This window comes from Carya illinoinensis, chromosome 1, assembly GCF_018687715.1.
Source record: "Carya illinoinensis cultivar Pawnee chromosome 1, C.illinoinensisPawnee_v1, whole genome shotgun sequence".
Classification (NCBI taxonomy): Eukaryota; Viridiplantae; Streptophyta; class Magnoliopsida; order Fagales; family Juglandaceae; genus Carya; species Carya illinoinensis.
In genome coordinates, this window is record NC_056752.1 from 2,316,471 (window position 1) to 2,340,223 (window position 23,753).

At 36.0% G+C, this 23,753-nt stretch overlaps 2 protein-coding genes across 2 annotated transcripts; one reads left to right on the forward strand and one right to left on the reverse strand.

The window, feature by feature from the left end:
• The first annotated feature begins 551 nt into the window (after nucleotides 1-551).
• Nucleotides 552-9,481, forward strand: LOC122305458 (nicotinate phosphoribosyltransferase 1). Its single transcript, XM_043118013.1, has 15 exons — nucleotides 552-970; nucleotides 1,543-1,690; nucleotides 2,496-2,615; nucleotides 2,844-2,978; nucleotides 3,058-3,119; nucleotides 3,860-3,935; nucleotides 4,111-4,212; nucleotides 4,909-5,025; nucleotides 5,774-5,832; nucleotides 5,960-6,134; nucleotides 6,903-7,037; nucleotides 7,112-7,210; nucleotides 8,780-8,888; nucleotides 9,000-9,112; nucleotides 9,235-9,481. Exons 1-15 carry the CDS (start codon nucleotides 810-812, stop codon nucleotides 9,310-9,312), a joined length of 1,689 nt encoding a protein of 562 aa, XP_042973947.1. The 5' UTR covers nucleotides 552-809; the 3' UTR covers nucleotides 9,313-9,481.
• Nucleotides 9,482-10,493: 1,012 nt separating this feature from the next.
• Nucleotides 10,494-22,274, reverse strand: LOC122305465 (DNA polymerase alpha catalytic subunit). The gene is made up of 31 exons (XM_043118024.1): nucleotides 20,987-22,274; nucleotides 20,088-20,258; nucleotides 19,593-19,676; nucleotides 19,375-19,449; nucleotides 19,132-19,196; nucleotides 18,790-18,880; nucleotides 18,447-18,635; nucleotides 17,810-17,973; nucleotides 17,580-17,694; nucleotides 16,840-17,019; nucleotides 16,659-16,772; nucleotides 16,020-16,139; nucleotides 15,599-15,922; nucleotides 15,354-15,446; nucleotides 14,737-14,855; nucleotides 14,520-14,592; nucleotides 14,341-14,397; nucleotides 14,099-14,191; nucleotides 13,682-13,804; nucleotides 13,492-13,589; nucleotides 13,316-13,361; nucleotides 12,953-13,066; nucleotides 12,761-12,844; nucleotides 12,517-12,630; nucleotides 12,326-12,415; nucleotides 12,139-12,212; nucleotides 11,663-11,879; nucleotides 11,464-11,517; nucleotides 11,248-11,367; nucleotides 10,963-11,037; nucleotides 10,494-10,857 (listed from the first exon to the last, which is right to left on the reverse strand). Exons 1-31 carry the CDS (start codon nucleotides 22,184-22,186, stop codon nucleotides 10,711-10,713), a joined length of 4,683 nt encoding a protein of 1,560 aa, XP_042973958.1. The 5' UTR covers nucleotides 22,187-22,274; the 3' UTR covers nucleotides 10,494-10,710.
• Between the last annotated feature and the right edge of the window lie 1,479 nt (nucleotides 22,275-23,753).

The following is a 23,753-nucleotide window of genomic DNA, read 5'->3' on the forward strand; positions in this document are numbered from 1 at the left end:
ATTTTTTATGTAAATTTATATTTATTTATTTTCTAAATATAGTACCTGAATTACTTGCCAGGAATGTTCTTTAACAATTGAAGTGTTGTATTTTGAAGTGTATTTTCATGGAAAGTATTGTATATTACTTACTTTCTTACCTAATTTTTATCATTTCGAGTTAACGTGATTATGAATTATTAAATTAAAATTTATTTTTATAATAATTATTGATGATAATAATAACATTTTATAATTATTTTATAACTTGATTGAAAGAGACCTACGTCATAAAAAAATATTGGAGACATATCTTTAGTCTATAATGGCATAAAAATAAGATAAATAATGCAATATATAGTTTTTTTTTTTTTTTAAATTGTGAAAATTGCAAGAAATTGTATGGGTCCCGTAAGGATAAGCGTCCGTGTGCGCTACAGTGCTTGGCACAAAATAAACTTTGTTCTTCGTTTGCCTTTATTTTTTATTTTAAGGATTTTATCATTTTCGCAGGACAAAAAAAAAATCAAATAAAAATAATTTAAAAAAGAAAAAGAAAAAGAAAAAAAAAAAAGGAACGAAAGAAGCAGCAGCCCGGTGTGTAACGGTCTTTCGCTAGTTGTTTCTCCGTGAGCTCCAAGTTCTGATTCTTCTGAACGGTGGTGCTTGTCTTGTTCTTCGTGTCGGTTACGCTTGCTATTGAAGTCGCGCGTACCTCTATATATATATTGTGTATCTTCGTCGTAATAATCACAGAGCGAAGGAAAACGAAGTACGACGACAAAACAACGACAAGCATATCAAACCCTAGGGATTCAAATTAACAGGGAATGGAGGTGAAAGAGAACGGTCAGAATGGGGAACTCTCTGCTCGGGTCCATGTACTGGACGGGCCAACCAACCCGATGGTTACGCCTCTCCTCACCGATCTCTACCAGTTCACCATGGCATACGCTTACTGGAAAGCCGGAAAACACCAAGAACGAGCCGTGTGAGTTTTTACGTTATTATTCCTTTCCTCTTATTTTTTCCCCAAACATGTCTGGCTCCCTAGAAAATTGGAAAGATATTATTGTTTTGTAATTTTGGAAAATAATTTAAGCATTTCTTGACCTATGTTCCCTTACTGCTAAAACCCATGAAGGTGGCATGTAAACCTCCTCATGTAGTTTTCATTTTTTAATCATCACGCATTCATGAAGTTGGTATTGATTGGGTGAATTAGTGCGTTGGAAATTGGTCACTATGTAACCATGCAATAAATAAGTTTGCATTTTCCTACTCATAAAAAAGAACGAACGAACAAACAAGGCATGTCTAATCTCTTGCTCAAATAGTCCGTTTAATTCCGTTTGGCTCTGGATTGATTTGAATGTGAACCATGTCATTTAATCAACTTGTTATCGCAAATGTTTAAGCCATTTTCATAGTAATATCTCATATGTTTTGTCCCTAAGGTGCTCATTCTATTGCTTCTATATGGTGTAGCTATCTTTTAAGAGATCACCTTTGCTTTCTACTTGCTTAAGAATTTTCCGTTGTCTAATTCATAGTTTGTTTCAGGTTTGATTTATATTTTCGGAAGAACCCCTTTGGTGGTGAATATACAATCTTTGCTGGTTTAGAGGAATGCATAAGATTCATTGCTAATTTCAAGTTAACAGCGGAGGAAATCTCTTTTATTCGTGAATCCTTACCTTCTTCATGTGAGGTAGATCAAACTATTAAGAGTTCATTTTTAGAAATAATATTCTGATTGTAGTTCAAGAGAAGTAGCAATAATGCTCTTTAAATAATGAGAACAATTATTGTTATAGACACATTAACCTTTATAATAAATACAAGGCAGCTGTGCCAATCTTATATTGTACGTGCTATTAATAGACAACAACAATTTGCTGAAAGAATTTTGCCCCCCCTTTTTTTTTTGTGGGTCAATTCGAAGGAGATCTGCAAAAGTTATGCGTGAAAAATCTAATTTGCAGGTTATTACCTTACATACAGTTGTTTGACTTGATGTCTCTCCCAGAATCATATGGGAGAAGGAAGAACACTGTCCTGGTGGCTATAAAAGTTTCTTAATAAGCTTCTTTGTTTTTGTTTGCTTCTAGGCTATGTTAAATAAGATATGCTAGTTTGTGACATTAATTGCACAATACCTAAGTAGGCACTGCTATTTGGGGGACATACTGCTTTGTAGATCACCAGTTGGTTAATGAAAAATCAAATGATGGCCAGGAGTAGCTTTTCCATGCGCTATTTTAATTTTTCAACTGTTTTTGTCTTCACCTTTGCCCATAATTTTATTACTTATTAGTTTTTATCCTCTGGATAGTGTGAAATCAGGTGAATTGATTGTGAATCTTCTGATAAGAAAATAACTCAAAATGAAATTAAAAGTCATGTTCTTTCTGGATTTAGTTTCAAAGTGCACTTTTGATATTTTCCTTACTGTGCATATGTGAACATGACCTGAAAAAAGTGGTTGGCTAATCCATTGTTTTGATAATCTATAGGACAGATTCTACGACTATCTTAGAGAACTTGACTGTTCTGACGTTGAAGTGTACTCTGTTTCGGAGGGATCAGTTGTTTTCCCAAAGGTGCCGTTGCTAAGAATTGAGGGGCCAATTGCTGTGAGTACCGTGAAACTGGGTTTTCTCCCCATTTTTTTCTTTACAAAGTTGACGTCTTTGAAATAAAGTTCATGTCATGTTTCATTGTTGTTGATTGTATGTACCTGTGTATTCCTCTTCACTGATATGTACAAATTTTATGGTTGCATGAATACTCATAATAAAAGTTTCATTGTTGATTGTTTTTAAGACTACCTAATAATCATGTTGCAAATATTGCTGTATCAGGTGGTTCAATTGCTGGAAACTCCACTTGTGAATCTTGTTAACTATCCATCGTTAGTTGCTACTAATGCTGCAAGGCATCGATTTGTGGCTGGAAAATCTAAAATGCTTCTTGAGTTTGGGCTTCGACGAGCTCAGGTGGCTGATTTGTTTTCTTTATTTGAAGTGCTTATCTGTGTTTATTTTCATCCACAAGATGTCTTTGCTTTATATGTAGGGACCTGATGGTGGAATAGGGGCATCAAAGTACTGCTACATTGGGGGCTTTGATGCTACGAGGTAGTATTGGTTGAAAGTTTCACTTGTTGCATTTTCAACTGCAACGTTTTGCATCAATGTATTTCCCATAGACGGAATTTAGCAGCAATGTGCTTTTTTGAAAATATTTTAAAGTATATATGATAATGCACTTTTAAGTATTGTTTGTCTATGCCAAGCCTTGTTTGTCATGGCACTTCGACATTCTACATACATCCTCTGGGGCCAAATAACTTGATTTTCTCCCATGAATTATTGCCTTAATGGATCAGTTCAATCCAACTCAAGACGTCTCTTCAAGTCATGAAGACGTATTTGATCAAATTATTTAAAGAAAACTTCGGATTTTGAAGATTTGCCTTTGGGTTCACCCATGCTTGCTGAGATGGTAGTTCTTAGAACTCATATGAAAATGTAATTTTTTTCCTGTTCCCATGTTAGTTTTATACATTACCTGTATATAATAAAAATTCAGTTGAAGTTCTGGTTATTAGTACATCCACATGGTATAGAACATGCATGGTATGCTGAGAAACAAACAATAAAAAAAACTCTGTTGAACATAGATCGAGTATTTAATACTTATCAGGATTTGTCTCTCGCAAAAAGAATCTGATACTTTAGATCACCAAACTTCATTCAACTTATGTCCTTCAGCTTCTGCTGTTGATCTGGTTTAATGTTTGACACATGAAACAAAACAAAACAAAAAAGATCTTGGTCAATGTTTGACATGGCTTTTCTTTGTGTTGCACTGACAGCAATGTTGCAGCTGGGAGGTTATTTGGAATACCACTTCGCGGAACACATTCCCATGCCTTCGTTAGCTCATTTATGGTTTGTAATTCTTGCATGGTTTTTCATTCGATCTTTATATGATAATTTGATATAATGTACATAAAGTTGATTATAATATGTTTGTGCTCTGTGAATTATATTTGCTTTGTTATTGACTTATGTCTAACTTTGTGCATGAAGCTAGTCTTTATCTGATTTATTCAATGATTTGCAGAGCCCTGATGAGATCATAGATAAGTCACTTCGTAGCAGAGATGGATCAAGTACCTGTGAGGATTTTGTTAGTCTAGTTCAGACATGGTTAAGCAAAATTCAGGTATTGTTTTCAGGCCTTTAAATTTTTTGGCTGTTTATTCTATGGCTTATTAATATGTTCCCACCATGTTATATTCATATATTTATTCAAGAGAATTTTTTTATTTTTTATTTTTTATTTATTTTTATATAGGTAAACGATAGTATTAATACGAATAGGCAGAGCCCAAGTAAACAAGACGTTATACAAGAGATAAGACCTATCTAAGTCACTAAAGAAGTATTTATTCAAGAGAATTGAATTAACATACTACTATTTTGAACTACCACTCAAGCTATTACTTGAAAATGCTTTAAACTTGGACATATTCATTTACTTTCCAATACATGCAAATTGGAAAAGTGAAAAGTGGAAATAAACATTGTTGTACTGTAAGGTGGTGAGAAAATGCTGGTGAGCTATATTGAATAAAGAATGTGACCCTTGATTAGGATTTCTTGAGCCAGATCCAATGAGATGGAATGTTTTGCTTTGTTGAGCTTAGACCATAAATTCTTGCTTATTTTTTCCATTCTCTCTCATCAGAAAAAATGTGACTCAGCTTTTTTTAGATACTGCCCCTATTTGCATATGCATGCATGTATTAGTTGAAATGCATGAATGTTTTACCGACTTATGTTACTGGTAAGATTTTTGTTTCACGTTTATGAATTCAATAAAATCATGACAATACTTAAGCCTATGCATGCTTTGCAGTGGTCAAATTCATTACGCGGTGTGTTTGGTGAAACCAATCAAAGCGAGCTAGCAGCGTTCATGTCATATGCCCTCGCATTCCCTAATACCTTTTTAGCTCTTGTGGACACATATGATGTAAGTGAAAATTTTGCAAATAATCTCAAGATGTTTAAATAATGTGGATGAGACTGATTTACCTTGTTATGTTTGTTAACCTGTGACATCTGGTTTGTTTCCTCATCAAGTTTTATCATTTGCTTTTACTTAACCTCTCTCTCTCTCTCTCTCTCTCTCTCTCTCTCTCTCTCTCTCTCTAGATATATATATCATCATATTATGCTTTGTCTGGACGGGTGCTCAAGCCAATCAATTTCTATTTGAAGATCTAGACTATGTTGCATTTGGCTGTTATAGCTTAAAAAACAGACAAAAAAATGTTCTATTAAGTTAGGCGGGCTTTTGAGGGTGATCTTGAAATGTTTTTGTACTGTACACTAGTGTGATAATTGTGGTGTGAGGGCTTAATGTTCCACCAGGTCATGCATCAACAGCTATTCATTCATTAATAAATAGGTTTTTTCTGATTTTGAGCTTTTCCATCCCAAAAAAACAAAAACAAAAAAATCTGCGCGTTGAATTTCTTATGTACTTTAAAAGAACAAAAATTAAGAAGTATACCAATGGTGTCAATGCAAGGGGCCCTGTTCATGTAGTTCATGGTTGTGCTTTTTGTGGAGTTCAATGTGTCCTATACTTACCTTTTCTTTTCTTTTTTCATGTCAAGAGATGGTTACCATATTACATTTTTAAGCACACTTCATTCAGGTACTACGTGTATGAATTGCAAGTGTTTAATAGCATCTCGTTGACATTTATTGTACAGGTTATCAGGAGTGGAATCCCAAACTTTTGTGCAGTTGCTTTAGCACTTAGTGATTTGGGGTATGTCTAAAGGTTTTTGATTCGCCTTATGTGCATAAAATTTGGAAAATTCTTCACTTCCATTAAACTGACCCTTGTAAATTAAACTATATTTTTCTGTACTAAGTGTAGATGATGTGCTGTGCAGGTACAAAGCAGTAGGGATCAGGTTGGACTCTGGTGACCTAGCATATTTGTCTTGTGAGGCCCGGAAGTTTTTTTTGGCCATCGAGAAGGAATTTGGAATATCAGACTTTGGAAAAATGGGTATCACAGCTAGTAATGACCTTAACGAGGAGACTTTAGATGCTTTAAACAAACAGGTAATGATTCTAAACCAAATTTTGTGTATACTATATTGCTTATTATCGGATTTCTGTACAATGCATTCAAAGCCCCTGGAGACTTTATCTAATTGAAGTATTAATATAGTCTGCTTCAAGTAGGACAAATCAAACAAGATGATTGTATGCCACCAAGTAACAGAGATACCACTTTTGACAGGGTGTTGCCTGGCAGTTATTTCATTCAGCAGCATGCTGAATGAAGATATATTAGCTGTTGCTCTTTAATGATTTCATTTTCATATAGTTTTTCATGGCCCTGATTCTCTCAGATGTTGCTTTTTATCACATATCTAGTTTTAGTGAAGTTTGATGGGTTTAATCTCTTATTTCTTCTAGATTATAGTTTCCGAACAAATTTATCTTTTCTTTATTTTGTCAAAAGGCTCTATCCATATAGAAAAACATTGCAGGACAAGTTCTTTTTAACTGTGCATCATAAGTCCACATTAATTTCACCTGAATTGGTACTGACTATGTAATCCCACACCACATTTACTTTCTGACTGTTTGGTTACTTGCTCAGGTGAATGTCATGTATTGAAATTTGTATGTTTGTCTCTTCTTGTCATATCTCGTATCTGGGGATATATTCTCTCATTAATCTTCTGTTTGTTGTTGACTCTCTCTCTCTCATGTTTCTTCTTAAATTTAAAGCTTAATCACTCATTCTTTCCTATAAATGTGATACCATATCTAGTTTCAAATTATATCAAATTTTCTATTGAATTTGCTTTTTTTGGGCAGGGTCATGAGGTTGATGCATTTGGAATTGGAACCAATTTGGTTACGTGCTATGCTCAAGCTGCTTTAGGTTGTGTTTTCAAGCTCGTTGAGATAAATAATCAGCCACGCATCAAACTTTCTGAAGATGTTTCAAAGGTTTGATCATGCTGTCACAAAATCTCAACACGACATTTTCTATTCATCTCCTAATGTTTTTCCTTTATTTCTAGGTCTCTATGCCATGTAAAAAACGGTGTTACAGGTTGTATGGGAAAGAAGGCTATCCTCTAGTAGACATAATGACTGGGGAAAATGAACCATCTCCAAAGGTATCTTGCATTTCTACTTTCTTAGTGCTCCTATAAGTTCCCAACCTCGGTATATAGGTGTGGGCTTTCTCAGCAATATATCTGTCATTCTATCATGAGTCAAATGATCTACAATTAGGAATACACAGGCTGGCAATGTTCTTTAATCACCATGTCAGCTTGTGGATTTTGGTTGCCCTAGGTGTTAAGGAGTAAGAAAATGGTGCCAAGGATACCGTCCTTTTTATACAAAAAGAGAAAAGAAAAGAAAAAGAATAAGAAAATGGAGTAAAAGAAGAGGGGCCTCTTTTCATTATCCTTTCAAACATGAAATGTGATTTTTAGTTGGTGTGAAAAATAAAATGAAAGACTTAGGCTGCCAGCTCTAGGGTAGTTGCTCTTCAAGCACCGTACATATGATTCAATATGTTCTGAACAATCAGGAATCCCAATACTTTGTCATCTGAAAACAAACCAATCGTTCTCTCCTGGCTTTCTGTTGCTTTTCTTCCAAGATCTGTTGCAATGTAAAATTTAGCCCTGAGGCATCTGGTGTCATGTTTAACGTCTTAATTTTTAGACAGCCAGTCCAAGCTTTGGATAGAGGAGGCTTGAGTGGCTTAGTGCTGCTCTAAAGTCGCATCTTATGATGATGATGAATGATTTTGAATATGTGCTTGAGTATACGAACTTATATGGGATAGAGTAGTTATTTCTGAATAATTTGGGTTAAAGTTTATTTGAGTTGAGAGTTGGATGGTCAGAGTCACCAAGCCATTGATTGCTATATTTCATTATTATTTTTTGAGTAACAAATTCTATTAATGAAAATAGGCACAGCCCAAGTATACAGGGGGTATACAAGAGTTTACACCTAGTTAAGAGGAAGAGATAAAAACAAGAAAATCATGAAAATCTAGACCATTGCCATCTACAACATCCGCCCATAGGAACAAAGTTTTCACAAAGAACAATTTACTCCAATGTTCGCTCCTTATCTTCAAAAGTTCAATCATTTCTTTCCTTCCATAGGCACCAAAGAATGCATAGGTACCATCTTCCACACAGCTGTGATTTGTGGAATTCCGCCCAAATTCTTACAATTGGCCAAGAGCTCAACCACTGTAGCAGGCATATCCCAGGCTACATTCAATCTTCTAAAAACATCATCCCAAAGCGATCTAGCGACCTCACAATACAGTAAAAGTTTCACCATTTTTCCTGCATATACAACACCAGTCCACAATAATCACTCGGGGTTTCCGTAAGTTTTTCATAGTCATGATCTTGCCCAGAATGCTGTCCAAGCAAAAAACATTTGCCTTAGGTGGCAGCCTTATTTCTCCAAATACTTTGCCATGGAAAGCAATTGTGTTGTGGGTTGGTTAGGGTCCTGTAGGAGCGGACAGAAAAAACCCCTTTTTTAGCGGGCATCCACCACAATTTAGCGTGCCTATATTTCATTAGTGCAATTTGTTTTTCTGTATATCCGTTTATTGCTTGCCCTTTGAATCTTACGTGCAAGTTCACTGTTTACCACATATTGAATGGTGTAAGTTTGTCTGTGTCATGTCCACTTCTAATATGCAGGTAGGAGAAAGAATCTTGTGTCGCCACCCTTTCAATGAATCTAAGAGAGCATATGTGGTGCCACAGCGTGTTGAGGAGCTTCTAAAGTGTTACTGGCCTGGAAACTCAGGTTACTTGGAAATAATTTTAATTATGTCTGTGTTGGTTCATATGCTTGTAATTGATTAATCATTTCGCTTAGTGGGTAACAATGTCTAACCTCGAGTTTTATTTCTTGCAGGTAAACCAAGAGAAGATTTACCTGCTCTAAAGGAAATCAGGGAACGTTGCATCAAACAACTTGAGCGAATGCGCTCTGACCACATGAGGAGATTGAACCCAACGCCATACAAGGTATTGCATATATAAATATATCAGGCTCAATAATTTTCTCATATATAAATTTTCAAGTGTTGCAATTACAATTGCTTCCAACAGAAACGACTGAAACTTAAAATAATATAAATGGTAAACAGGTGAGTGTAAGTGGAAAGCTTTACGACTTCATTCATTTCCTATGGCTCAACGAGGCACCTGTTGGGGAGTTGCAGTAAAGATGTCAAGGTGGATTGCATGGAATAATTGAAGGGGAAATAATTATTTTAATAAAGTTGCAGAAGCTTCAAATAGCAAATGCATCCAAATCATATATATGTAAATTGGGTTGACAAATAATCATTTGTTTTCTAGGTTTATAAAAATAAAAATAAAAACATTGATGCCTGTGCCCACATTTCTCATTCTAAATCTCTCCTTTTCCTCCGACCATTGAGGTTGGCCAGTTGGTAAAGGTTTTAATTTTGATGGTATGCTTCCTTCTAAGCCTATCAAATCTTAGGAGTAAATAATTTGTAAGCCCAGAGTCTGATAATTTAATTGATACATATAAAATGAGTGATGAGGATTTGTTACATTGGTCCGATATTTAATTGGATTAAAACCATGTTAAATTTGCATGATATCCGGAATTCGTCATTAAAAAAAAGGTTGGTATTTTCCACCATACCCCGGCCGAACTCTTAACAATTTTTTAAGAGTAGAAGCCCAAAGCCCTTTGTGGGCCTCAGCGTGAACCCAAGGTCATTTAGGGTTGAATGTAACTTGCAAGAGGAATCTACAATTCAAAGTGGGCCTTGGCTCCGTCATTTTTCGAAGGTCGGCCCAAGCTATCTTAAAACCGAGTCCCAAAATATAATACAAGGATTCTAGAAATATTACATAATGGGAAATCATCGAATGGGGAAAGCAAGTTTATTCACAAGTTGAAAAATTCACCGCAAAGATTAAAATGCAGCTCAGAAAATCACTTAAGCCGATGTTGAGCTGAATAGTTAAGTTTTTATGAAAATGAGTTGAGAATGTGAAATGAGTTTTGTGGAACTCAATTAAGACGATTCTAGATGTGTTTGAATGTTAAAAATCAAGATGAGTTTAGATTTATTTATAGATAGTTGAAAAATTTTGTAGGTCTCCCGTGTAAATAAGTGTTAAGTTAAAAAAAAATTATAGATTTTATATATAAAGAGATTTTGAATTGGAATAAGTTTAGTGATTTGAGAATTGAATATTTAAATATTAGGATTGGAATAAGTTTAGTGATTTGAGAATTGAATATTTAAATATTAGGTTTAACTTAAAATTAGACTGAATTGAGTTGATCTTAATTTTAAGAGGGGGCTTAGTATCAATGATATTGGTTGGAATATAACTACAATGCTACTGGGAAAAAGAGACAGACACAAACTCTAGCTACCTTTAGCTGTGTGGTTATTATTAATAATATATCCTGTTCACCACAATGAATCTTGAGACGCCAACCAAACATTACACGGCACCTTTCTCTCTGATTTTCCAGACGCTATATACCGTATGAACTTATGATCAACATGTAGAAAAGCAGAGCAGAAAAAGGAACAATCTAATTAAAATGAATCTGCTTCTTTACCCATCATTCAAACTGTGATGATAAGATCCTGCAGCTGTACCCATCCAAAGGCACATCGATCCCGTATCCTTTCAGCTGTTGATGCAGCCAAATTGAGCATTGGCCGGATTTTGGCCAACTCTTTTTCAAGCGGCAATCTATTGCTAGCCTCAACCTGCAATGTGCCAAACAGCAACAGAAAGACTTGACACGTAAATAGATAATTAGACAAAAATGTTAAAAAAGAGTCAGAGTGCGAAATGTAGCCCAAGGAAACAACCTTTTCTAAGCATCGTACAGTGTCCAAAACATGGCAGAAATACGCGAGCTGCTTGTAAAGATCTGCTTCCGTGTACTAGTGAAGGTACATTCCACACCCAACACCAAAAAAAAAAAAAAAAATACATCAATTTGGTGAAGGATCTATTTAGATCATCCCGCAAAAAGAAAACAAAGTATTGCCAGAGCATCTTTAGTTATTGGGCATGACATTGCAGAATATGTTCTGGAATTTATAATTGCCAAAATTTAACCAGCATAGTTCATCAAGTTTATGATGAAAAACCTTTCTAACAAGACGCCCGTTGCAGCGTGGATAGTTGGGACAAACTGTTCCTCTCTCAGAATCACCGAGAAGCCGGAGGTTGAGACTGCGCGTGGTGTATTTGCAAGTTTCATCATCGCACTGAAAGCAAAAAACAATCGAATTATTCATTACCAACAAAAAAAATGATATCACTACTTCAGTAGTTTCCGTAGAAGTTTGCAAGCAGGACGCTACCGTCATCAAGCCCCTGTAGTACTTTGACACAAACCCCTCCGCTTGCCTTTTGACCTGTCAATGAAGAACGCATTTTCAATCTATATTCTCCATGACAGTCCTCTATCCAAATTCCAAAACCCAAGAATAGGTTTTCCAATCAACGAAAAATAAGACGAGCATAATCATGTATCTTGGATTCTACAGTTTATGCGAAAACCTGGTTGGCGATCGTTGCTGGAGATATTCTACCCACTGTGCCTTCTGGGCATTTGGGACAACGAAGTTTTTGCCAAAAACTGCTGGTGGATTCCTCTGCTTGTGGCTTTGCTGGGTTCTCATTGATTGACTTACAAATAGAACTGAAGACTGCAGGACAGTCAAAAGTACCGGAGCAACTTGGACACAACAAAGTCAAAGGCTCACAGCCCCTATATCTGCAAGTGAAGCCATCATGAGCATCCCTCCATTATTTTATTTTTCTCAAAAAAGATTTATAGATTGAATTCTGGTATTTTATGAATTAATCTAGAAATAGGAAAATACATTAAGGTTAGGGAAACCGTGGATGAAAATCTCAACATGATTTAGGAATAATTAGCAAGTAGAAAAAAAAAAAAGAAAAGAATGAGGATGGGTCATAGTGGGTTACACAACATGCATTGAGAAAAACTAGTGGGAAATCATCGCACACACCTCTCATCATCTGTAGCAAACAAGAGCGAACTGGAAGGCTCACTGCTGACAGCTTCACTTGATTTGTTTTGGAACTAGAAGCAACCATAATTTACAATGTCAGGAATAGAAATCTAGAGTAAGGAAAATGAACCACTGGATATCAGTCTGCCGGGGAAAGGGGGGAGGGGAGGGGGGACCTGTTTACCTTAGATGAGTCAAGCCCCAAGCAATCAGCCAAGCGTTCTGGGCTTGTGCCTTGAATTGAAGCACAAAGACGTGATACCACAGGATGAATCTGCAAGGGGAAACCATACTTCAATGGAGCCACAGAATGGAAGTAACAAATGATCATAATTATTCAACAATTTAGTTAGGATTCTGAAAAGAAAACAGCACCTGCTGTGACAAGTAGTAATCAATGTCAATCATCCATTTCCCATCTTCACTTTTCAATTCATCAGGATGTCTAGCACGCTGAGCAATCGCTGTTGAACTACTTGAACTAGTTCCCTATACATGAAAAGGGCAAAATGAAACAAAAAGAAATTATAGAAACATGATATCAAAAATACAAAAGCACTTTATGTTACGAGGTCAGCTACCAATAATTCAACAAGAGAGAAATGAATGCATATCAAACCTGTTCACAGCATATAATGTAAGGGATCGTATCACCAACATTGCAACCAGTAGAATAACCACTTTGCTTCAATCGTTGTGCCACCTAGAATTGATTGGCAGAAGAAATATTATGCAAAAGATCAGATGGATAGAATGCATTAAATATATAAGGTCAAATTTCATCTAATTGTAGAAGTCAGACTGAACTCACTTGAACATGTGGTTGGTTTTTGGCATCTGGGTAAGCTTCAGGGGGTTTAGTCAATGTCTTTGTGATGATGTATTTCTCAAGCGACACTTGTCCACTCCGCATATCTTCTTGTACCTGTTTAATATGCACACTTAACTAATTTCCCATTGACAATAACTTCAAGCCATGAAACATTTGTGAGCTCAATCAAACAATTTTCAGTTGAAAATAGGATAACTTTTAGCAGTGTGCTGATTGAACAACATACTAGACCTATGCTCAAGTATCATAAAAATGGCAAACATTGCCACTACCTTCCCCGTCTCCCAAAATATTTACCAGACAGAAATGTTGACAATAATGAGAGAAGAAAATGGACTTCACCTTCATGAGAGAGTTATGTATCGATTCAACAACATCCTCACATGACCTGATGAGCATAAGAGCAATAGATGTGACAAGACAAGTAACTCAGCTGTTTAGCTTGGATTGCCAGCTTAGAAAAAAAAAATCAAAATCATATTGTTGAAGAAAGAAAAAAAAGAGTTGAAACAATGTACCCTCCCGACAAAATTTGACTCAGGCAGAAATCTCCCAGCTCCTTTGATATTAAGCTCCAGTCACGACGAACCATATCAAGACCCTTGCGTTCAATGACCTGCACAAAGAATATAAACCCGGTAAACCCACTGTCCTTTCTTCTAGCAATGGAATAACTAACTATAAGTGTTTTTTTTTCCTTTATATGACCTCATAAGGCATCCCATCCTTGAATTGTACTTTGACGGCTGCATATTTCTTTTTCTTCAGAAGCAGCATTCTCTTGTACAAACCGTCAAGATCAATTTCTAAACACCTGTACTTCTTGTTAACCTACAAACCACCAAGATGGAACCAAAGCAGCTACCTTTATGACAAAAGAATAATCATATATCAACAATCAATACTCTAGATCATCCAACCAAAATTAGCCATAGTCATTTGCACAAGAATCAATATATATCATTAATGTCAGATATAAAGATGCTGATTCTAAATTTTCCATCCAGTCAATTGGTCAGAAGATATTCCCAACGAAATACTTGAATCATAATTGTAAGTTTTTACACCACAGGATTCTAAGTTATTATCCTCCTACAAATACCACGTTCAGAAGTATAACCTAACCTCTTGAATGACTTTCCCTGCAATTGCTTTTGCTTTTGCAATATCATTGAGTCCACTGTAGATCATAATTGAATCCGTATCACCATAGATTACCTGCAGGATACAAAGCAATGCTTCTTCTACTAGGTAAGATTAGCCTTCAATAGAGAAAATACAAAAGAAAACATTAACTGAATAGTCCAAATTTATTTTTCTTTCACTTTTCTCATAGAACAACTTCCAAATTCAATATCAGAAATTACCTCTAAGTTTAAATTATTCCGAACAAGATCAACAGTGCTCTGTAGAATCTCTCTCCCCTGCACAACAAGTATGACTGGCTCAATACTTATATAGAAGCATCCAATATAAATTACAGCATTTCTGTTAAGAGCAAGACATTTTATGCAATTTAAGCATTAGCCATACATATTTCTCTTACTTGTAGTGTTATCAGCTCTGCTAGCGGCTTTGCATAAAATCTTGAATTGGAAAACCCCAGGCATCCATACATACTGCATTACCAAACATAATAGAGCATATAAACAAAGAACCATGGAAAAGAATTTTAAAACCTACAAAGAACCATGGAAAAGAATTTTAAAACCTAAAGTAATGAATGGAGACTTACAAATGAAAAGGAGCAGCAAAATACAAACCTGTTTGCTGTTAGTTTTAGTGCTTGCTGTTGAATGTCTAGTTGCTGGACTTTGAGACCAGATGCAGTCTTCATCCATGACTTCACCATTCTTCGCCTTTGAACCAGGTTTTTTAGCAACTAGGAAAGAACATGTGAGAATAAAAAACTGCACCTCCTTATTAACTAATAAGAGGAAGCAGAAGTATGGTACACAAAACTCCATACTATTTCAACATGGATATAATCATATAAAGGACATTGTGATCATTTGACAAATGTCAACGAGACTGAATAGAAGTTCTAGAAAAGGGGTGTAAAGTAACCACTCTACGCTCCTGTTACGTCATCAGAAGTTCAATAATTCTTTCTATATTCTGAAAACCCCAAAATGATGGTAAAACGGGTTCTTTCCCTACTTAAATCAGGCTGGCCGCATACAACCAATCACCTAATCTCGTTTTTCTAACTGTCAAAAGCAAGCAGGATGCATGATAGGTGGTAGATCAGTCTGGCTACTGATATCTAGACCATGCTTGCATATAGCCTCATAATCCAGTAAGTGAACTGGCATCATCATGAAAGTTCAACCGTGCTGAAAAAGAAAAGAACAAGGATTCATTGCTGAGGTGATTTTACCTCCGGAAGAACTCCCGGTGCTTTACTAGATGGTAAGAGGGGAGCTAATCCATCTGGAGATCTTTCAACTGTTGTGAAGCAGATATTGTACTCCTGTAATATATCAGTTAAGCATTACTGCCTAATAATTATCCATAAATAGAATCATCACTTTGCATGAGAGGAGAGGCTTGAAAATATAATAAAAGAATAGGAAATTTGGGGAGTATCACCCAGGGGGAGGGGGGAAGAACATTGTTACAAACCTGAATGATAGAAGGGTAAAGACTATTGAAATCCAACAGTAATATATACTTGTCATATAAACCTTTCTTTGGCTCCAACACCAAACCACCTGCATAGGCAGGACCCTTTTTGCCTTTTCCACGATCACTATGAGAAGCTTCATTATCCAAATTCGCATCATCCATATCCAATCCGTCAACATTTCTATCCTCAACACCATGATTTATTCTCCGTTTCGCCAATTTAGTTTCCTTCATATGAAATGACATCTTGTCTGGAACAATATATTTCTTTGCATGAAATGCATGCAATAAAAGGTACTCTACTCTCTGGGCCCTAGCACCCTGAAAAGGCATATGCGAGATGTGAAGTGTAGATTGAATTTGCCTATCACAATTTTAATTCTCAGATTGTGCAAGGAAACATATTGCAAGGACTCACTTGGAGTGTTTTTCCCCAGAGATTACCACTGATATTGGTCAACTGACGTGTGAGAGGCAGAACACTCAAATGAAACATGAGTTCCATGGACAACCATGCATCTGTCTCACCATACTCAACCTGGATAAATGAGGGGAAGAAATAACATTACTTTGAGAACCATAGTATGCCGACCCACAAAGTGGTCATGATTTTCCAATTCTAGAAGGCAAGTTATAATGTTGAATAACCATCTGCATCATAAAAGAACTCATCTGATTTGCAGGCTTTAAGGTATGACTCAGTCAAATCTAGAAACTGAGACACACATTCACAATCATTTCTTTCTTTCTTTCTTTCAATAAGAACACACAATCAATATGGTTTGTCAAAATCTAGTAGTGGTGACAACATATACAGGAAGAGTAAATGCAATAAAACTCATCATTATAATTACTTCAGTGTTTTTCACAACCACGAATCACATCATATTTACAAAACACAGTCACTAACTGACAGGCAATGTGATCAACCTGCAACCTTGACCAACCCATTACTAACAACACTGTTCTTTTTTCCAAAGAAAAGGTGATTATCAATCTTGATGTTTAATTAAACAGGAAAACCAGAACAAGAATTAAAGTAAAAATTAGAACATACAAGTTCCATGAGGGATTCTGAAGTTTGAAACATTCTAGGAATATTGTGTGGAGTGATCTCCTTCCGGTCTTTGTTAAGCTGAGTCTTTGCAAGTTGCGTCAAAGAATAACTGACCTGGAAAAATCAGTTGCATATATGAGCTAAACATCACAAACACATGTTCTCCAGACAAGCGTTCTACCTCTTTTAATAGATCTCGGGAACACAGATATGTATCACATAATAGTCGACCAGCAATGCAAGACATCATGCCTTGACTTGCTCCAGACCCAAAAATGGAGCTTCCTTTTGCAAGCTTAGGCATTACAGACCGCTTCAGTCGACCTATTTTGGACCACATACTGCTTGGCACTCGGCAAACCTGTATCATTCAAATATGCAAGCATTTTTTGTGGGCAGCTCAGTATACATGCATCCAATGGGCACAGCAGAACTTGCATTTAAAAAAATAGATAAATATTGGCAGCATCTTCAGCTGATGGTAAAATTAGGAGATACAGCTATTTTGGAGATGATGCCAGCTACCTATATGCACATCTGATGGATACAAAAAACAGAAGATATGTTGAATAATTCAATATAAATTTTTGGAATGACTTAGTAATTCAAGAACTAGAGATTGGCAAAACAAATTCCCAAGAAGGTATTAGTATCTTGCTTTGATTGGCTTTGAAACTATTTTTTTCATCTGATTAATAAAAGAGATGCATAAGCCAGACCAAATCACATTTACTAAGAGGAAACTGCATCTGGCCTGTAGTCAGATTTCATTTCGGCTTCTACTATCATATTTATTACTATAAATACAAAAAAGGCCACCGTTTCTCTCTTATAGCCATTTAAACATCCATACAAGATAAGTATTATGGATATGCTTAAATTCTTTTTGATTAAAAAAAAAAATTGCAAATGTGTTCCCACCTGGGTTCTGTGGAGAAGAACATCAAGGTCAAACCCGGATATATTATGCCCAACAAGAACATCACTATCCAACTTGTACAATTCAATCATTAGACGATTTAGCAAAGCCCTCTCACTGCAACACAAATATCAAAATAGAAATAAAGGATTATTATACCAAAATGCCATACTTTCTGAGAGGATTAAAAAGAAAAAAAAATTTGAATACATATCAGGCAGTTTAAACCGACCTGCTTTCAGAGCTTAAAACATTTGATCCAGCCTTTGAGTTTCTATCAGTAGCTTCCTTAGTGAATCCCATTGGAAATATGCCCCCATCAAGCTTGCGGACAACAGTAAAATGGCTCAATATACCAGGTCTCTTCCATTCTGAGGCCATCATGGGAGTATCAATCTGAAAGGTCAAACAGCATAAGATGTATTACTGTAGCATGTCGTAACAGCTTATATCAGAAAAATTGGCAAACACGGGAATAGACATGCGTATGTTTCTTTATTCAGGCATTTCACCACTCAGCTAAACTTACAACACCAACTACTTGTATAAAGAAAAAAGCAAAGTAATACCAGCCACTCCATGACACGTGAAGTGAGTGTTATTTATTCACGTCAGTTGTAAGACCAAATTCTCAGAAGAAATGCTACACTCTAGCTGAAACTAATATTTGACAATTCTTCGCCAAATTAAAAGTCTAATTATCATATCAACAAACATAAACCATAATGCAACCTAAACATACGATATCTAGGGATAAGAATATACAGATCAGGTGCTAACAATTACGAACACAATAAAAGTTGCACATCCTAAGAAAGTAAAACAATCATAGTGAAATCAGCCTTAACAACAAGGGCTCTAGAACAAACCTTGGCTTTGTGACAGCAAATGATGGATGCAGCAACAATTTCATTCATGTTTTGCTTCTCATTGATAATAGTTTTCAAATTTATTGCCGTAACAACCACTGGAGGAATGTCTACTGTGTTCTTTGATGAAGGTGAAATTCGTATGTCTTTTGGTGAGTCAACAGTCACCTCAAATTTGCACCAGCTCACCTGCATGAGTTTAAAACCAAGCTATTAAAGCTGAAATTGAAAACGAGAGGTAAGGAGAGAGAGAGAGAGAGAGAGAGAGAGAGAGAGAGAGAGAGTGCTCTAAGATTAATTGAACTGGCAAATGAAAAAAGTACCCTGACTAAGAAAATCTCACCCGTTGCGGAGCTTGGCATGTAGAAAATTTTGAAACTGACAGCCAGGAAGGTCCCTTTATCTTCCTTTTAATAAGAAAAAGCTCCAAAGCACTGTATTTAGTGAAATCATCAGTTCTCCCCTATATCTTGGCTGAAGCCTTAAGTAGTTCAACAAATAATGATAAATATAATAACAGATGAAGCTTGGCAAAAATTCTGCAGATAATATATGATCAACTTAATTTATTGTTAGTTGCAAACTTTGAGGTAACTACTTGTCACGATATATCAAAGAAAGCAACTCATGCAGATAAATATATATGAAACAATAACAACGAAGAACCAGCTGCTGGTAATCAAACCTGCAATGAGTTCCCAACAGAGCACAGAAAGATTCTCCATTTAAATCCGCCGGAAGTGGTGGGTCCTGAGACAATATAATCATCCTAAGTACTTCCAAAATGCAACTATAAATTCCAGAGTCCCATGTTCTTTAAAATGAAACCAAAAAAAAATGCATATATAGTTGAAATGTGAAAATTTTGAACATGCATTTCAATTTTCTAACCCAACCTGCTATTCAATTCACAGGTTTAGTAATATACCTTGAATGGATAATTGATCTTAAGTACATAATTCTCCCCTACTGGTATGTCAGTTCGCTCAAATGCATATCTCCTCTGTGACATGTTTATAGGATACAAAATAAGCAACAATGTGGAATGAAGAACACTAAAAACAAATGAAAAGTGGTACAACAAAATTGTAATATATAAGTTAGACAATGCACTGCTGAAACATCTAGATGATTCAATCAGCAGACCTTAACTGGTGCCATACTAAAAGTTGGCACATTCATATCTAATAACCGCTTTGTGACTTCACTCTTCAATCCTGAAGCCAAATCCTGCAATAAGAAAAAATAAAAAAGTAAAAAAAAAAATAATCACATCAATAGTAGCAACCTAGGACAACTAAAGAAATCGAAAGGAAATATAGGATAAAATACACTTTACTCCCTCCAGTTATTAGATATGTGTCAATTTGCAACTCAAAATACCAAAATTGACACATTGCACCTATAAACTACCAAAATGTTACAATTTTCACACTCCGTTAAGATCTGAGTGTCAATATTGTGCCATGGCACCTATTTCTCATACAGCAACAGCTAGAATTGGACAATAGTGCAATTTATCAGTTTTTGGTAGTTGGAGAGTGCAATATGTGTTGAAGATGCAGAGTGTAAAATGTTTGCTAGTCTCAAGAGTACAAACTGTGTTTTCCCTAGAAATATATTTACCAAAATATAACTTACTTGTAGCTTCGAAAGGAAAGCTGTGCGAGAAATACGTGATTGTTCAACATCTTTCTCAAGATAAATCATCTCCTCACTTCGAAACACAGAGCCATTTGGAATCGCATAGACACATCTTTGCATGTTTTTTACCACCACACAGCAACTATGGTATGTACTTCCTGCTTTGACCTAAGTTGCAATGACAGAGGTTGATAGTGAAGTTCATTTCACTGAAGCAACAAAACTCTCACATGACAAGATGCTTGAATGGGAAAAAGGTCAAATAAGCTATCAAGTGCTAAAATGCTACTACTGATTGGATGCGTTAACAATTTATCAAGCTTTCGAGTACGAAAAAAATAAAAATAAAAAGAAACTTCTTCAAGGAACAAGCAGCAGTCTTTGTTTACCTTAAGGCATAATGAAACAACATATGCCAAAATTCAAGCTTATAAAAGATATATCAATTTGCAATAATAAAATAAAACAGCAAACACCAAATGGTAAACCATGTCAATTAATCAATTAGGGAAGGAAAAAAATGAAATATTCAAAAATAAAAGCTAATGTTTTCCAACATATGTGCCTCTATGCATTTCAAAAACTGAAATATAAATTTACACCACTTGCCTTGGAATCAAACTCATTAACGTATTTATAAAAAATAAAACTCACGAATTCCGTGGGAGAACACTTTTTTTTATGAGTAAACGGAAAGAATCCCGTGGGGAATACTTGAGAAGAGACTTTCAACAAACCCAATTTACGAGAATTACAAAAAACAATGTAGTCTTTGCCATTTTTGGCTTACTTTGTTCTTCAGTGACCCATAATTTACGTACAGCACCTATATTACATAGTTCGCATGCAAAGAGCTTCCTTAAAATATGCAATCGTATCAATATAACACCACTTACCTTCCCAAACAGGTAGAGGTTGCCCGTATTAGCTCCATAAAACTCCTCATGTGCATCAAGGATGTAAAAAGGCAGCGACCCATCCGATTCCACATCAAAGTCCAACTTTTCTTCAATACTCGTACCGTTGCTGACTTCCTTTGCAACACCACCAATACTCCCATTCCCTCCACTCCTCACTTCCTGCCATCCCGCAGTAGCAGCGCTCAATCCAGGGTCTTTCTCTTCTTGAATCTTCGCATTCAGAGCGAAACCCTCTTCCTTCTTCACCACTGGCTCCACTTTCACTTCCACACCATTCACTATCTTCTCCTCGACCACGCCACTTTGGGCTTGTGAAAAATCATCTAATCCCGAAATGACGTCCTTACCCATCTCAGATTTTAATCCTCCCCAGCCTACAGATTCCTTATTCAAACCCTTCTCCTCCACCTGCACACAATTTGTCTCCGATCCCAACCCAGAATAACCACCATTTATCGCAACTCCAATTGCCAATTCGCTCCTATCCATCAAATCATCTCCCGCAACAGATAAATTCTCGCTCTTCACATTACCAATTGGCATGAAACTCTTGGAAACCGACGCCGAACCCGGCTGCCCCCTTCTTCGCCTCTCTCTATCAGCTTCGTCCGGCGCAAACTCCGCAATCACATCATCAACAATACTATCACATGCCAGCCCTTTGGCCTTATCATCCTTACTCTTCTTGAAGAACACCGACGAAGTGAACATCGATGAAAGCCTCTGCTTCCCCATCATTGCCGCGGCCGCAGATAGCGAAGAAGAAGAAGCGGAGGGCTTCTTTAGCTGTGGGTCCCTCTTTTCCATCTTCTTCTTCCTCTTCGGTCTCTCTTGCTCGCCGCCATCGGATTCTTCATCTGACGAGAAAGGGACCCCCGACTTGGACCAGTCCTCCTCCTCGCCCTCGTCGCCATACCCGAGGCCTTCGTCGTCGACGATAAATCCCCGGGCCTCCTCGCGGCGCTTGGCGACAAGGGCATCGTACTCTTCCTCACCAACGGTGTCGTAGATCGGGGTCTCGAGCTTGATCTGGAATCCTCCGCCGCCGCCTCCGGCCTCAGATCGTCGGCCTCCTCTGCGAAGGGCTTTCAGGCGCTCGAGGGCTTCGGCTCGGGCAGCCGCTTCCGTGCCTCTGCTCCTGCGCCTGCCTGAGACTAGTGACTGCTCGTCCTCCATGTCTATTCTCTATCCCGTTATTCCTCAACCAAAGAGGCCCTAAGTTCTTCCCTGGAGGCAAGAAAGATCACCGTGAAGGGGCAAAGTGGGAAATTAGCTTAGGCAGTCGTAAAATGGCGGGAAGGTTTTGGCGCGGAAGCTATAATGTGCTATTGGTTCGGATAGGTCTACATCATAAAACAATGGCCCATGGGCCAATAGATAGGCCCGTTTCGATATTGTGACAATTTGAATTTATATGTCATTTTGTGGCATCATAGTTTGCAGGAAAGATTTGTTATTAATTGATTGGAAAATCAAAGCCAAAGAATGCAGTTTTACAAATGCAACATGTAAATTAAATGCACTTATAAATCAAAGGGACCGTCTTAGAAAAGTGTTTTTACACTTATATTTATAAGAAAAATAATATTAGATACAGTTTTATGCTACACAAGTCCCGTGCACTTTGATTAAAAAAAAGTGAGGTTCATAATTAAAAAAATTAAATTTTTTTATATGAATATTAAATTTGTCCATATTTTTGAAAAAAGTATATAGAGTTTACACACCCTAATACTGTAAAAATCATTTCGCATATAGCTAAATTGCATCCCATCTTCTTATATGTTTGAATTATTGTGAGTTTTATTTTTATAACTTTTATGCTTCTTTGGATTTTATTTTAGGGATTCTATTTATCATCTTACACTATATATTTTATATATTTTAAAATTATTATTTATTTTATTTTTATTAAATTAATTGAATTTAAATTTAATATATAATGCAATGTGTAGAAATGATAAGTTTTTCTCAGTTTATTTTTATAATCCAAAAAAGCAATACCAATCTCCCAAGGAAAGCATAAAATAAAGCAGCTAAGTGGCTTTGGCTACAGTGAAAAAGTGGTAAAATCTTGGAATGCCAGCAAGGCATGGGCTATCATAAAAAGTTGGTGCTGATAGAGATTTTAGATTCCCTCCTGCCTGTCAGAATGATTTATGAGATATAATTTTCATGTTCTAATAAGTGCACTCAATGCCCGTGAGTCGGTGGGTGCAACTCCTTTTATCAAATAAGCTGACTTTACTTGTAAATAAATAAAAATAATAATAATAATAATTTTGTTATCTTAGGTGAAAGAAAAAACTTTGAATTGGAAAAACAAATTATTGTGATTATTTATAATATATATCATTTGCAAAATAGGAGTTTTACTCCCATTTCATTCAACTTTTCATTCAATTTTTATGTTAAATGTTCATAATTTTGGTAGTTTAAGTCTCAATAAATTTAAACAATCATGTTAATTAGTATTATGCAAATTGATATTTTAAAGATTTGGATTTCCGTTTTTTCATATAAATATATATATATATATATATATACCTCTTTATCTTCGTTCCTCTATATTTAGGCTTTGGTTAAATGTCGAGACGAGAAGAAAAATTTGTTAATATTATAGTGACATACTATGTCAGTAATAGTGAAATAATTTGAATTAAGATGTTTTATGAAATTTTGATAAACGAGAAAGCATAAATTGAATAAAAAATTATAAAATTAAAATATTATTAGAATATCA